At 27.3% G+C, this 14767-nt stretch overlaps 1 protein-coding gene across 1 annotated transcript; it reads right to left on the bottom strand.

Annotated features, from left to right (window-relative positions):
* Positions 1-1186: 1186 nt before the first annotated feature.
* K444DRAFT_664933 (uncharacterized protein) lies at positions 1187-2943 on the bottom strand (the record flags this gene model as incomplete). The annotated part of the gene is made up of 5 exons (XM_024887028.1): positions 1187-1989; positions 2093-2412; positions 2482-2587; positions 2648-2812; positions 2889-2943. The coding sequence occupies 5 exons, from the start codon at positions 2941-2943 to the stop codon at positions 1187-1189; spliced, it is 1449 nt and encodes a 482-aa protein (XP_024734705.1).
* Positions 2944-14767: the final 11824 nt, after the last annotated feature.

The following is a 14767-nucleotide window of genomic DNA, read 5'->3' as shown; positions in this document are numbered from 1 at the left end:
ATTATATTTCAAATAGCTTTTAAGGCTATTAATAATTTTATAGAATCTAATAATATTATTCTAACTCTTTTGGTTTATAATACTTTACTTTAAATAACTGAATATAATACTTTATTACTAATTAGTAGTATTTAAGAAAGTAATAATAGAAATTCAGAAGCTTTAAGCTAGATACTAGATTATAAATATTCTAAATACTCGAAATAGTTCTAGTATTACTAATATCTATAAACTTCTCTTAAATTCGGATATTTTTATATAATATAAAGAAAATATTAATTAATCTAATAGTTAGAATAGATTACATAAGCTAGTAGCTATTAATAGAAAGAATTATATACTAGCTCTATTATATAATAATACTACTTTCTATTTAACCTCTATAAAACCCTTTTATATAAGAGATATTAAGGTTATTACTAATAGCTTTAAACCTAAACCTGTTCCCGAACTATATAATAAAGCTAAAGATAATACAAGTATAATTTCTCTTATTATTCCTGCCATTTTACTAAAGTATAATAGAGAATACTTTTATAAGATCTCAGATATTATAATATTTCTATAAGATAATAACTTATATAAGAACTTTTATTAAATTAAAGTTACTAGCCTTTTAGAAAAGAATATATTTGAAATTATTTCCAGATCTTAAATACTAAAAGAGGTATTTATTTTTAACTCCCGGTTTATTAAAGAGATTAAGAATAAGAATACGGAAAAAGAGTTTAAGAAGTTGAGACTAGTTATCTAAGCTTATAATAATAGTAAGAAATATATAGTATTAATATAATTATTTATTATTTAATATATTAGCTAATATGCAACAAAACTTTGAAATGTGTTAGTGAAAGATGTTGATTAGAAGGGCAAAGTCACAGTGAGGGCCTCCTACGATTTTGCGATGTGCAACAACAAAAAACAAAAACACCTTCTCGAAGCTCACCGCCCTAATTTTTTACGGCTTATAATGTAACAATCTAGAGTCCTTGAGCCATGCCCGGACTCATGGAAACGCCAGTCAGTCAAGTCGAAGAACACAGATCAAAACATCCCTGACTCAATTCGTGTGCAAGAATGGCTGACGGGATTAGATGATAAATATTATGAAAGCATTAGATGTAAGCTATTAATTACCTGCTGTCGCTATTTCCTGGCACAGTGGATCAACCCCTCAACCTGAGAATCATACACATACAGCGACCCCATGCTCTTCCGCGGGAATATTTTGAATATCAGGATAGTCTTTCCACTTTCTTAATTCCTTCTCGAGCTTCCCTAATTCCATCATACGCATCTCTAATACCACTTTCTCTTGCTTCGCTACACCATCCGCCCCCTCCTTCAACCTCCTCACCTCTTTGCTCACCACCTTCCTTCCTGCATTCTCCCCGTTCTCAGTCACCTTGTTCTTCTCAACCGGCTTCCCCCAGCCCTTTAACCCCGAACTCTTATACCGCATTTCTTCTTCCTCGGATCTCAGCACGACTGTTTCATGAATAAACTCCGCCGTCTCCGGCCAGAAACCGGGCCGGACTTTCGATAACGCTTTGTACTCCATTGGCGTCCGGGGGGTGCGGCCGACGATGGGGGCCCACCGCCAAAGGTTGCGAATATATCTTAGGCTGGCGAATTCGTAGCTATCGTGTCGGTATCCATATGCCCACCTTTTGTTGCCGGAGTTCTCTCCCACTGAAGGGACCTTAAAGGGGTTGGGCTTATCGCATACGCATACCTTCTTAATGTAATCTTCATCGAACTCCAGGATTTTTGCTTCGGCGCACTGGTCCACCATCCACAAGAGAGTGATGTCTGCGAGGTCGTGCCTCAAATACCCTCCGCCAATGTCGCTGTGGTCGCCGGCGAACCAGACTTGGTTGAGATTTGGCTGGGCGGCTTCCCCCTCCAGATCATATAGGAACCAGAGGGTCGGCTTGAAGGGACCGCGTTTTTCGTCGAGGGAGAGGGCGTGGAAGGCGTGTTTGATTCCTACACGCGTGGGGTGTTTATTTTAGCAAAGTCCTAGTCCATCTCTTTTGAAAGAAAATGAAGATACTGTGCTTCTTCAGCAGACCAACAAGAAAGCACTCACCACGAGGAAGCGCCATATTATGAAACGTATAATCCTCCCCCCACACGTGATTTCCCACAACTTCCTCGAATCCTACCGTATCAAAGCATCCAATTGCCACAACATTAACCTTTTCCTTGTGTAGGTACTTGTCCTCAATAAATTGATCCCGTCCCTTTTCGACCTCTTTCTTCCATTCTTCATACTCCTTCGGATCCTTGTTCTCGCGTTTCTTCTTCTTATAGAAGTCCCCAATGATTGTAGGGAATTCGTCCATGCCTAGTTCAGTGAGAATACCGAGGCGGCAGACAAGCTCACAGATACTCCGCGCCGTGTAGCCCCTTGGGAAATCTCATACGTTAGAAGATTTGAAAAATCAGGAAGAAAGACGGGCATAGGCACAAACCCACCCCCTCGAGAACCCAAAAAAGAATATCTCATCACCAGGCCGATAATTATGTGCCAAAAACCCATACGCCTCCCTCACATGCCGCAGAAGTCCCCACCCGAATACACCTTATTTGAATCAATGCATTAGCTTCCAAACTTAAAAGGGATTGTCTCTCCCAAACATACCACCACCAAATTGCTCTGTCCGAATCGTCCCCACGCCCGCCTGATAGAATACAATCTGTTCGATCCCACCATCCGTCTTCGTCTTAATTGCCCTCGCCAACGTCGATATATTCGTCCGGAGTTTGGAACGGCTTTCAACAACCTTGAAGGCGTCCTGTGACGTGCCTGCATGTAGGCAATTTGCATTTTAGTATTACACTGATAGGTAGTTGGTTTGGCGGAGGGACCTTGGCATACATACCGTCGCAGCAAATTATGAGTCTACGGGTAGGGTTAGGGATGGAGTCGGAGGCCATAACGCATAAAACTTTTGCTTCTTTCTCTGGAAGGTTTCGCGGATGGAGAGGGATTTGGGATTACTTGAAAATATCGTGGTTTTTCAGGTGAGATGCTCTCTGCGCAGACCCGTTTCGACACGTCAGAGTCTGTTCGACATGCGAGAGTGCAACACTTTATACATTCCCCAAGTGGTGTGCGTGTTCTCGAGCACGTGTTTTATCTCGTTGGTGACAAGTAGTCGCGCCGCCTCCACACCCTTGAGTATCCGTACTTCATCGAATAGGTGTCTCATTCGACAATCCTATTTGCCATCTCGCTTCCTCCACACGTGCGGCTGAGCACTTGGCACACCATGAGGCTTAGATCACCAGACAGATATTGCTTTTGCGACGGCTAGGGTTTCCAGCTTTGACACCGCCTTGCAGTTCTTAAAAAAAAAAAGTAAAGGTCCCATATCCATCAATCAGCAGCTCTATCTTTGCTATGGCCACCAATCCCCACACTTATAGCCCTAAGCCACATCCATGCAGAGTGCGGTGGCCTCGGAGTTTACCGTGAGTTATAATTGTAGCAGAGCTATGATTTGTCAAGACTCATGTCGCAACAGTTGGGGAGTCCAAGACGGCATTTCCAGAGGGAGTGTATTATCTTTGTCCACTCATCGCGCTTCAATCCCTGGAGGTGGCAGAGGCCGCGTGGTCCACCCATGGTATACGGATTAGAATGGCTGATGGACACTGGTGCACGTGATGATGATTTGGCTCATCTTCCTTTAGCTGAAGGAAAACATCGACTTCTCCTATACTCAATTTACTGTACTCGCTGCGCTTGAAACGAATTGGGGACGAACTAAATCGGCTTTGATGTGCTAGAAATGGAAGGAAAGCCTAAAAAGATTAAGATAATTGTGAATGTACACTGTTTGGTGACTATTTACTTTTTGGTGAACGCTTAGTGAGTAATGACCGTTTATTCTATGGTGAGTGTTTAGTGTTCAGTGAGTCCTTACTAGGGGGTGTCTATTTATTCTGTGGTGAATATTCATTATTAAGTGAGTACTCACTGTCTGGTGGGTGTTTACTACAAAGTTAACTTTTAACATACAATTTGCGTTTTATGCTATATTACGACATAAACAAGTGAAAATGCCAAATAATCTCCATATCACGTGCTTATCTAATTTCCAGCCAACCAAATGCCACAAACTCGTAACGTCCACTTCGCACGCCGGGGCTCTGAGCTACGGCGCTCAGAAAAAGGGAAAGTAATATGTGCTCACGTGAATACGTGCCAAAAACTAAACCCTTTTGGGAAGGCTTGGCAAAGGCTTGCTGTGCACAGCGTAATCCGTCTACCAAGGCGCCCACCGGGCCTCGCGGCGGCGGGAAAGTTAAACCCTTTCATTTCGTTTCAGGGCATATAACTTTAGCTAGATTAAAATCTTGATAACTTCCAATAGTATATACTCTAAAGGGAAGTCGCAAGATAAAAGAATCAATAAGGGAAAACTTTGGGTGGGGGCCGGAGGTCGACCTTATAGACTATCGCCACGTGATTCTTGAAGTGCTGTAATGGGGATATAAAACAAGTAGTAATATAGATAGTAGAATGGGCTTCCACAGCGTGGGATCACAGCGAACGAGTGAGAGGTGAAATTAGAGAGTGAAGGTTGGTTTATTTCTAAGAACTAAGAAGGAGAGAGGGGTAATATAAGCGGACTGCGGACTGTACGGATGTCCGGAGGTCACATGACAGAACCACGTGACCAGGGGATAAAATCCCCACCACAGTGCTATACGCCGTTAAGCGATAATCCCTTAGCCTTACAGATAGGGTAGTGGCAAATAATCTGCTACTTTGCTAGTATCCCGCATAAGTGAATATTCTTAATATAGCCTCACATATGCGAAACCCGGCAAAATCTATGCATTTGCTGCTTATATGTGAGGTGTTTGTTGGTAGGCAATAAGACAATAGAATGAATCAGTGTGTTGTGAAACCACAGTGTTAAATTCAGTACAGAACTAATCTCTGTCCCTCCTCTGAGGTCCAGGGAAGCCCCCTCTAAATAGGAGGCCCCGATGACGTACATACAATTAGTGATTTATAAGCCTAATGCTTATGATGTAAACAGTGGTTGGTTGTGACGTCGAAGGGCCTTCGATCTCCCTGATCGACACCCGCGACATCCGAGGTTCGTCACATGCCCTTAAGTCACGTGCGACACTACACATATCACATTATACGAGAGCGCCTCGTTACTAATATAGAATATATACTAAGTCTTTTCGCAAATGAGGGGAAACTTACTAGCTAGTAGGAAGGGATCGAGAGCAAGAGTGAGAGCAAGAATAAGAGCGAGAGATTCTTCCTTGAAAGAATTCTTACAAGCTGGGGTCGATTGCTACTAGCGAGTCATAAGCTCTTTTCGCGAGGCGAGCGTAATCTAAAGATTAATGGCATAGATTTTTCAAGTAATAATAGCTTGAAAACTCAAGTCTTTAGAGAGATTACAAAGAACTAACTATAATTATATCCGTTTTTCGAGCTAATACTCGATAATAGGCTCGGCTTCTTTCTCAATTATAGTCTTATTTAGTGACTTATTTAATTACTTCTTTATTATCTTATTATAAATATAGAAAAAGTAATTCTTTTTATATTTGGCCTCGGGCTTGTTTTTAAGGCTCTTTATTATAGCCTTAAGCTACTAGCCGAGTTTCTTATATACCTCTCTAATTTCTTTAAGTACTTAATTAATAAACTTATACTTTTATTTAATCCGAATATATAATTCTTTAAATTATTACTTAAGAATAATAATCTCTGGATTTATAGCAAGAAGTTACTTTATTATTTCTCGAGAAATTTCTTTTAAAATACTAGAGTTATATTAAATACTTATATATATAAAGGCCCGAATTAGTCTATTATTAGTAATATTACTCTCGAAATAAGCGTCTTATATATTAAATCTAATTAACTAATTATTATATATCTTATTAAAAACTCTTATAAAGAAATTATATTTTATAACTTAATTTTCTATAATATTTAAAGTCTTATCTAAAATAAATTATTAGTTTTAAGAAAGTTAATAAAATAATATAAAATACAAATTATTAATTATATTAATATAACTTATTAGCTTGTTTTTAAAGCCCGTATTTCTTTTAGAATAATTTAAATAAAAGATATAATTTAAATATATTATAGATTTAATTTTTATTTTTATTTAGCTATTTATAATTTAAATTAATCTTTAAAAAAACTAGCCGCTTAAGCTATTTCGGCTTTTAATAAACTTTTATTATTTTTATATTTCAATTTCCTAAATTTGTAATAAAAAAAGGCTTAAGAAATATATAATTATTAATAAGAATTAAATTAGCTAAGATTCGAGATATCTTATAAAAATAATATATAATTTGGATTTATTATTTATTTCTTTATATTCTTTATTATAATAATATTTATATTATTATTATTATTATTATTATTATTATTATTATTATTATTATTATTATTATTATTATTATTATTATTATTATTATTATTATTATTATTCTTTTACTAGTTTTTTTTCTTTTATTAAAGAAATCTTTACTAGCTTTGTCTTTTAATAAATAAATAAACTTTACTAATTAATTACTATTAGTAATATATAATAGTATTATATAAATATAGAAATACTAGTTATATAAAATTAGTAAAGTTATTATTATTTAAAAGTAAGAATTATAATTATCGGTTTACTAGAAATATATAATATAATATATAATATATATAAAATACTCGATATATAAGTTAGTAAAGTTATTATTATTTAGAAGTAAGAATTATAGTATTATAGTATTAATATATAATCCCTAAATTTGCTAAACCTAATAGAGACTAGCTACCAGTCGAGTTACTAATAAAATGCAAGGTTATATAACTATATCTTATTACTTATATCCCGTATCCTATATCCTGTAACTATATATATAACTCCTAAAGAAATAGCTATACTAATACTAGAAACTCTCTAAAAAATACAAAAAACAGAAAATAGTACTCTTTTCTAATTATATACAAATTCCCTAATCCGGCCTAGTACCAGATCTCCCAAATACTTTATATACCTATATTGCTTTTAAGGTTTTAGTTATATACTAAAGGCCGTGGCCTTTTATATATAACTTCCTTTCTTATAATATCCTCTCATCCTATATATCTATTCCCTACTCTATTTGCATTTAATCTATTCCTCTATATCTAATTATATTATATTCGTATTAATAAGGCACGTGAGGGCATTTAATAGCTTTGATTTTATTATAGAGTTAGCAGAATTCGATTCTCTTTTAATTTACTTAATTTCTGTAATCTCTTATTATTTATATATTTAGTAGAAATATATTATATTAATTATTAGGCATTTCTCTTAAGTAATACCCAATTTAATAAGGCATTTATATAATAACTTCGAATCCGTATAAATAACTAGTAATAGTTCTATTTCTAGTACTTTATTAATTATAGATTTAACTAAAATACTTATATTAAAACTATAAGCTATACTATAGAGTTCTGAAGCTAGAATACTTCTAGTAACTCTTTTATATTTAGTAGAGAACTAGTAAATAATATTAGTATATCTAGTTCTATTTACTAGAACTAGAATATATCTAATTTAAAAAAAGAAATCTCTATTATTTATAAATAAAGTATTTATAAAAATAATTAAATATAAGAACTCTTTTACTAGCTTTACGAATTTTAGTTCTCTAGTAATATTCTTAATTTATTATTAAATGCGCTTATTAAGTACCTTTATATTAGTTTCCGAAAGTTTAATAGCTTAAATAGTAATTAATAGGTTATATAAAGCTTCTAGTTAATAGGCTAATATAATATATACTTCTCTAGTATATTAGGTAATATATTAGTTCTTAATAGAGAGATTTTAATAAATAGTACTTCTATTACTTATAGTAGTAATATTTTTTATAGAAATAGTTTAAAGATTTTTATATTAGTATTTCTATATAAGAGTAATTCTAGTAGTATCTATATAAATAATACCTTTATTAAACTTGAGATTATAGTTAAAAGTAAGAAATTTATACTCTTTAGCCAAGAATTTAGTTTTATAAAGCTTTAGTTATTCTATTTTTATAAAATTATTAGTTCTAATAAATAAGGTATTATTAGTTTAAAGGCTAATAATTTCAAAGAATTACTTATTATAGAGAAGGCAAAAGTTATAAGTTAACTATTCTATAGAAAGCTTATTAATATAGTAGAAATAGTAAGTCTTAAACTAGTAGTTTCTAGCTTCCGGTATACTATATAATAGTTTTATAATCTTTAGAATAGAATTATTCTTTAGATTTAGCTTTCTAGTAAGTTTATAGAGTGAGTTAATATAGAAATTATAATTAAATAAGATTATTAATTAGATATAAGCTTATAAGATATTATATAAATATAATTCTATAATATCTATTATTATAGTAGTAATACTAAGAATAATTCTCTAGCTAATATATTAAATAGTAAATAATTATATTAATATTACATATTTCTTACTATTATTATAGGCTTAAATAACTAGTCTCGACTTTTTAAGCTCTTTTTCCGTACTTTTATTCTTAATCTTATTAATAAATCAGGAGTTAAAAATATATACTTCTTTTAGTACCTGAGATCTAAAAGTAACCTCAAATATACTTTTTTCTAGAAGGCTAGTAACCTTAACTTAATAGGAATTCTTATATAGTTTATTATCCTATAGAAATACTATAATATCCGGAGTCTTATAAAAGTATTTTCTATTATACTTTAGTGAAATAGCAGAAATAGTAAGAGAAATTATACCTATATTACTTTTAACCTTATTATTAAATTCAAAAACAGGTTTAGGTTCGGGATTATTAGTAATAACCTTAATATTCCCTATATAAAAGGGCTTTATAGAGATTAAATAGAAGGTAGTATTATTATATAATAGAGCTAGTATATAGTTCTTTTTATTAATAGCTACTAGCTTATATAGTTTATTTCAACTACTAGATTAACTAGTATTTCCTTTATACTAAATAAGAATATCTGAATTCAGGAATAGTTTATAGATATTAGTAATACTAGAACTATTTCAGGTATTTAAAGTATTTGTAATTTAATATCTAGTTCGAAGCCTCTAAATTTCGACTATTACCTTTTTAAATACTACTAATTACTATAATATAATAAGTAATAGGGTATTATATTTAGTTATTTAAGGTAAAATACTATAGGCTAAAAGAATTAGAATAATACTACCAGATTCTATAAAGTTATTAATGGCCTTAAAAGCTATTTAAAGTATAATATTCTTATTAATTCTATTAACTTTAGCTATAATAATAAAATAGATATATTAGATTAGGCTATAGTAATATTTTATAATTCTAATAGAGTTATAATCTTAACTTTAGTTCCTATAGTATTTGCAAGTTAAGTAAACTTCTTACTAGTAAACTGCTTTCCGGTATTTACTATAATCTAATTAGGAGAGCTTAAATAGTTATTAATCTAGTACTATTTAAATATATCCCAGATATATATTATACTAATATTCTAGAGCTATTAGCCGGCTTAATATCGAGTGCCTTTATTAATAATATAAAGTATAGGCTTACCGGAAATATAGAAAATATTAATAATAATAGAATAATTAAAGCTAATATTATTTTTCAGATTAAATTTAAATTATCTAAATAATTAACTATATTTCTAGTATTACTTATAGTATTTTATAAAATATTTAAAGGCTTTTATATTAATATTATAGCCTGCTTATTCTAATATATTTTAAAGTCTACTAATAAATAGATAACTAAAATAATAGTATAGATATTATAATTCGACTTTTATAAAAAAAGTAGAGATTATAAGTAAATAATTCTGAAATAAAGCTTTATAATATAATATTTTAAAGCAAAAAAAAATATTAAAAACATTATATTATAAATATATAATATCTAATAAAAATAATAAAATTATTAATAAAATTATTAAAATAGATTTCTAACTTATTTATATTAGCTAAACTAAATAGAAATAAAGTTTTTAAAAATATAATATAGAATTATACTTGCCTAATTAGTATATTTACTATTATAGATTTAATAGAAAATATAAATTTAATAGAAAATATAGATTTAATAGAAAATATAGATTTAATACTAAACTAGATATTAATTTAACTTTTAGTAGTTTTATTAAGTTTAATACTATTATTAATTTACTAAAAAGCTTGAAATTAGTTAGAACTAGTAATTAAGTATCTAGAGACTCCGGTATTAATTATAACTCTATAAAAGTAGTAAGTATTATATCTTAATATACTATTAATTATAAAAGTCTAAGTGTTTTTTATTAAGGGTTTAATAGGTTCTAATATATAGTTTTTACCTATTATCTAATATATAAGAGAAAGAGAAATAAGGTTATTTATAAGAATATTAGCTATAGTTATTAGTAAAGTAGAAGTAATAAAGTAGCTAAAAAGCTCTTAACTAAAGTAAAGTAGAAATCTAAGTAGTATTTCTCTTCTTTATCCGTTTCTACTAATAAAGCTTTAAAAGTATTATTTATTAGTTTATTTTCACTACCCTTATTATCTTCTTTACCTTTAGTTTCAGTAATATACTATATATAAGTATTACTAAAACATTTATTAAAGTTACAGGTATTTCGGAATCTAAACTAATAAATATTTTTATTTCTAAATCGAGTCTTTTTAGCCTTTTATTTCTTTAATATATATTTCTATAAGCGGTATTCGAGCTTCTTATATATAAAATATAATTTCGGGATATAATTATTATAATTATAGGACTTGAAATAATTACTACAAGTTCCGAAGTTATAGCTGGATTTATATTAATAATTTCCGGAGAAATAATAGCTTAAAGAGTTTTAAGAGTAATATTATTAATTAGTAAAGAAGATTTCGGAATTAGCTTATTATTTGCTCTTATATATAGTAATAGATAACTAGAGTTTATTAATAAGCTAGCCGAGATTTATAGAAGAATCTGAGATTATATATCTATATATCCGGAAGCCTTAATAAGAGGTAATAATTTTATTATAGAGGAATTCGGTATTTTATAAATTAGATATAAAACCGTATTATAATTAATATAATTTATTAATTAGTAGTTAAATAGTTTCAAATATTGTCTTTTCCGGAAATTTAGCTATTATAAAAGCTAATATAATAGTATTTTATATATTTAAATTTCGATATTTGAATTCAGGGCCTTTAAAGAAGCTATAAATATTAATATAAGCCTTTTTATATATATATTAAGAAAGCTAGTTATTATAAAAATAATCTTAAACTAATTCTTTTAGTATAGTAGAAAAAGCTCATATTAATACCTCTTATAGAAGCTTTATATATTAGTAAATATTAAGAAAAATAGTAAATTTATAATTGAAATTACTATTAGATCTATTATACTTTTACTCTTTAATATAAATTTTAGTAATTTCTCTAATAAGTCTTGTAATTAAAAGTAATTAAGAGATATTCGAATATAATTATAATAGTAGTAATAGAGCTAGTAAGAGTAGTAGAGCTAGTAAAAGTATACTATTTATTTCTAAAGCTTCTATATTAGTATATAAATCTGGTAGAGATATAGAATATAGAAGTAAAGAAAGTAATAGTAATATAGAAATATTAAAAATAATAGGTTCTAGATACTTGTTTTTAATAAGAGTAATAAAGCCTAATAAGATTAGTTCCTTAATAAAGCCTAGTCTAGCTATTAATAGATTCTTATTTGTCTAGATATATTATATATCTTTTTTAATAATAAAAAACAGGATAGTTATAATAATAAAAGTACTAGTATTCTATTATATATATATACTACTATACTAAAGAACTTTATATAGGTGTAATATTTCCGGGAGTTCAAACTTATTAAAGTTTCTTGAAATTATATCTAATAGCTTCTAAAGATTATTATTAACTATTTTATAAAGAATATATTAAAATAGTTTAATATTCAAAAACTCAGATATCTTATATACTATAGTAGTATCTAGATTAATTCTATATCTCTATTTTATTACTATTTCCTTGAAATTATTAGTTTCTATAAATATAAAGTAATTGGATTAGACAGATCTAATAAAGGAATTATTTACTATAATAGGTTCTACTATTATATATTTTATAAGCTTATATCTAGTTTGAGATATAATAATTTATAAAAAAAATAGATTTATAAAAAGAAGAGTAGTTTATAAGATAGGTAAATAAAAGTTATTATATTTGAGATAAAAATTTCGTTTATAATAAGAAATTTAGGAAGTGAAATTTAAGAAGTAAAATATCGAGATTCCGAGAGAACTTAATAGTTCTAAAGCTCAAGAGTTCTAGGTATTCAGGTAATTATAAGAAGAGTGATTTTTTATAAAGAAGGCAGTTTTATAGAATAGTTAGATAGTAAAGTAGCTAATTATTTAGTAATTAGTAAGAATTAGTATCTTTTTTTCCTATAAAACCGAATTATAAATAAAGGCAACTATTATTTCTTTCTTTTAATTTAGCTTAGTTAGGCTTTAGTAAGATTAAATATCTTTTTCTTTCTATAGAACCGAATTATAGGCAAAAGTAGTTAATAGTTATTTCCTCTTTAATATAGAATAATGGCTTTGCCTTTAAGAAACCGAATCTTAAGTAAATATAACTTAATTCTTCTTATTATCTGATTTGTATATATAAACTAATTAGTATTAGTTTACTAGAAATATATAATATAATATATAATATATATAGAATACTCGATATATAAGTTAGTAAAGTTATTATTATTTAGAAATAAGAATTATAGTATTATAGTATTAATATATAATTCTTAAATTTACTAAGTCTAATAGAAACTAGCTACTAGTTAAGTTATTAATAGGATACGAAATTATATAACTATATTCTATATTCTATATTTTATTACTTATATCTTATTACCTATATCCCGTATCCCGTATCTTATAACTATATATGTAATTCTCAGAGAAATAGCTATACTAATAATAATATTATAGTATTAATATATAATTTCTAAATCTACTAAGTCTAATAAAATCTAGTTTACTAGTTAAGTTACTTATAAAATATAAGATTATATAACTATATCTTATATTTTATATTTTATTACTTATATTTTATATCTCGAATTCTATAACTATATATATAACTCTCGAAAAAATAGCTATACTAATACTAGAATCTTTTTAAAAAACGCGAAAAATAATATTTTCTTCTAATTATATACTAATTCCTTAATTCGGTCTAGTATTAGATTTTCCAAATACTTTATATATTAAAAGCTATAGCCTTTTATATATAATTTTTCTTTTTATAATATTCTCTTATTTTATATATCTATTTTTTACTTTATTTATATTTAATCTATTTCTCTATATCTAATTATATTAAATTTATATTAATTAGATATTTAAGAGTATTTAATAGCTTCGATTCCATTATAGAATTAGTAGAATTTAATTCTTTTTTAATCTATTTAACTTTTATAATCTCTTATTATTTATATATTTAATAAAGATATATTATATTAATTATTAGATATTTCTTTTAAATAATATCTAATTTAATAAAGCATTTATATAATAACTTTGAATTTATATAAATTACTAATAATAGTTCTATTTCTAGTATTCTATTAATTATAAATTTAACTAAAATACTTATATTAAAGCTATAAGCTATACTATAAAGTTCCGAAACTAGAATACTTCTAGTAATTCTCTTATATTTAATAGAGAATTAGTAGATAATATTAGTATATCCAGTTCCGTTTACTAGAACTAGAATATATCTAATTTAAAAAAAGAAATCTCTATTATTTATAAATAAAATATTCGTAAAAATAATTAAATATAAAGACTTTTTTACTAGTTTTATAAATCTTAGTTCTCTAGTAATATTCTCAATTTACTATTAAATATATTTAGTAAGTACTTTTATATTAGTTTTCGAGAATTTAATAGTTTAAATAGTAATTAATAGATTATATAAAGCTTCTGGTTAATAGACTAATATAATATATACTTCTCTAGTATATTAAATAATATATTAGTTCTTAATAGAGAGATTTTAATAAATAATACTTTTATTACTTATAATAGTAATATTTTTATATAAATAATTTAGAGGTTTTTATATTAGTATTTCTATATAAAGGTAATTTTAATAGTATTTATATAAATAATACTTTTATTAATCTTGAAATTATAATTAAAAGTAAAATATTTATATTTTATAGCTAAGAACTTAATTTTTTAGAGCTTTAATTACTTTATTTTTATAAAATTACTAGTTTTAATAAATAAAGTATTATTAATTTAAAAACTAATAATTTTAAAGAATTATTTATTATAGAAAAGGCAAGAATTATAAGTTAATTATTCTATAAAAAGCTTATTAATATAATAGAAATAATAAGTTTTAAATTAACAGTTTCTAGTTTCCGGTATATTATATAATAGTTTTATAATTTTTAAAATTGAATTATTATTTAGATTTAATTATCTAATAAGCTTATAAAGTAAATTAATATAAAAATTATAATTAAATATAAGCTTATAGGATATTATATAAATATAATTTTATAATATTTATTATTATAATATTATATATTTCTTCTTATTATTATAAGCTTAAATAACTAAACTCGATTTCTTAAACTCTTTTTTTATATTTTTATTTTTAATCTTATTAATAAACCGGAAATTAAAGATATATATCTTTTTTAATATCTAAAATCTAGAAAT

This window comes from Hyaloscypha bicolor (assembly GCF_002865645.1).
Source record: "Hyaloscypha bicolor E unplaced genomic scaffold K444scaffold_113, whole genome shotgun sequence".
Classification (NCBI taxonomy): Eukaryota; Fungi; Ascomycota; class Leotiomycetes; order Helotiales; family Hyaloscyphaceae; genus Hyaloscypha; species Hyaloscypha bicolor.
This window is presented reverse-complemented; position numbering and strand designations above follow the sequence as displayed.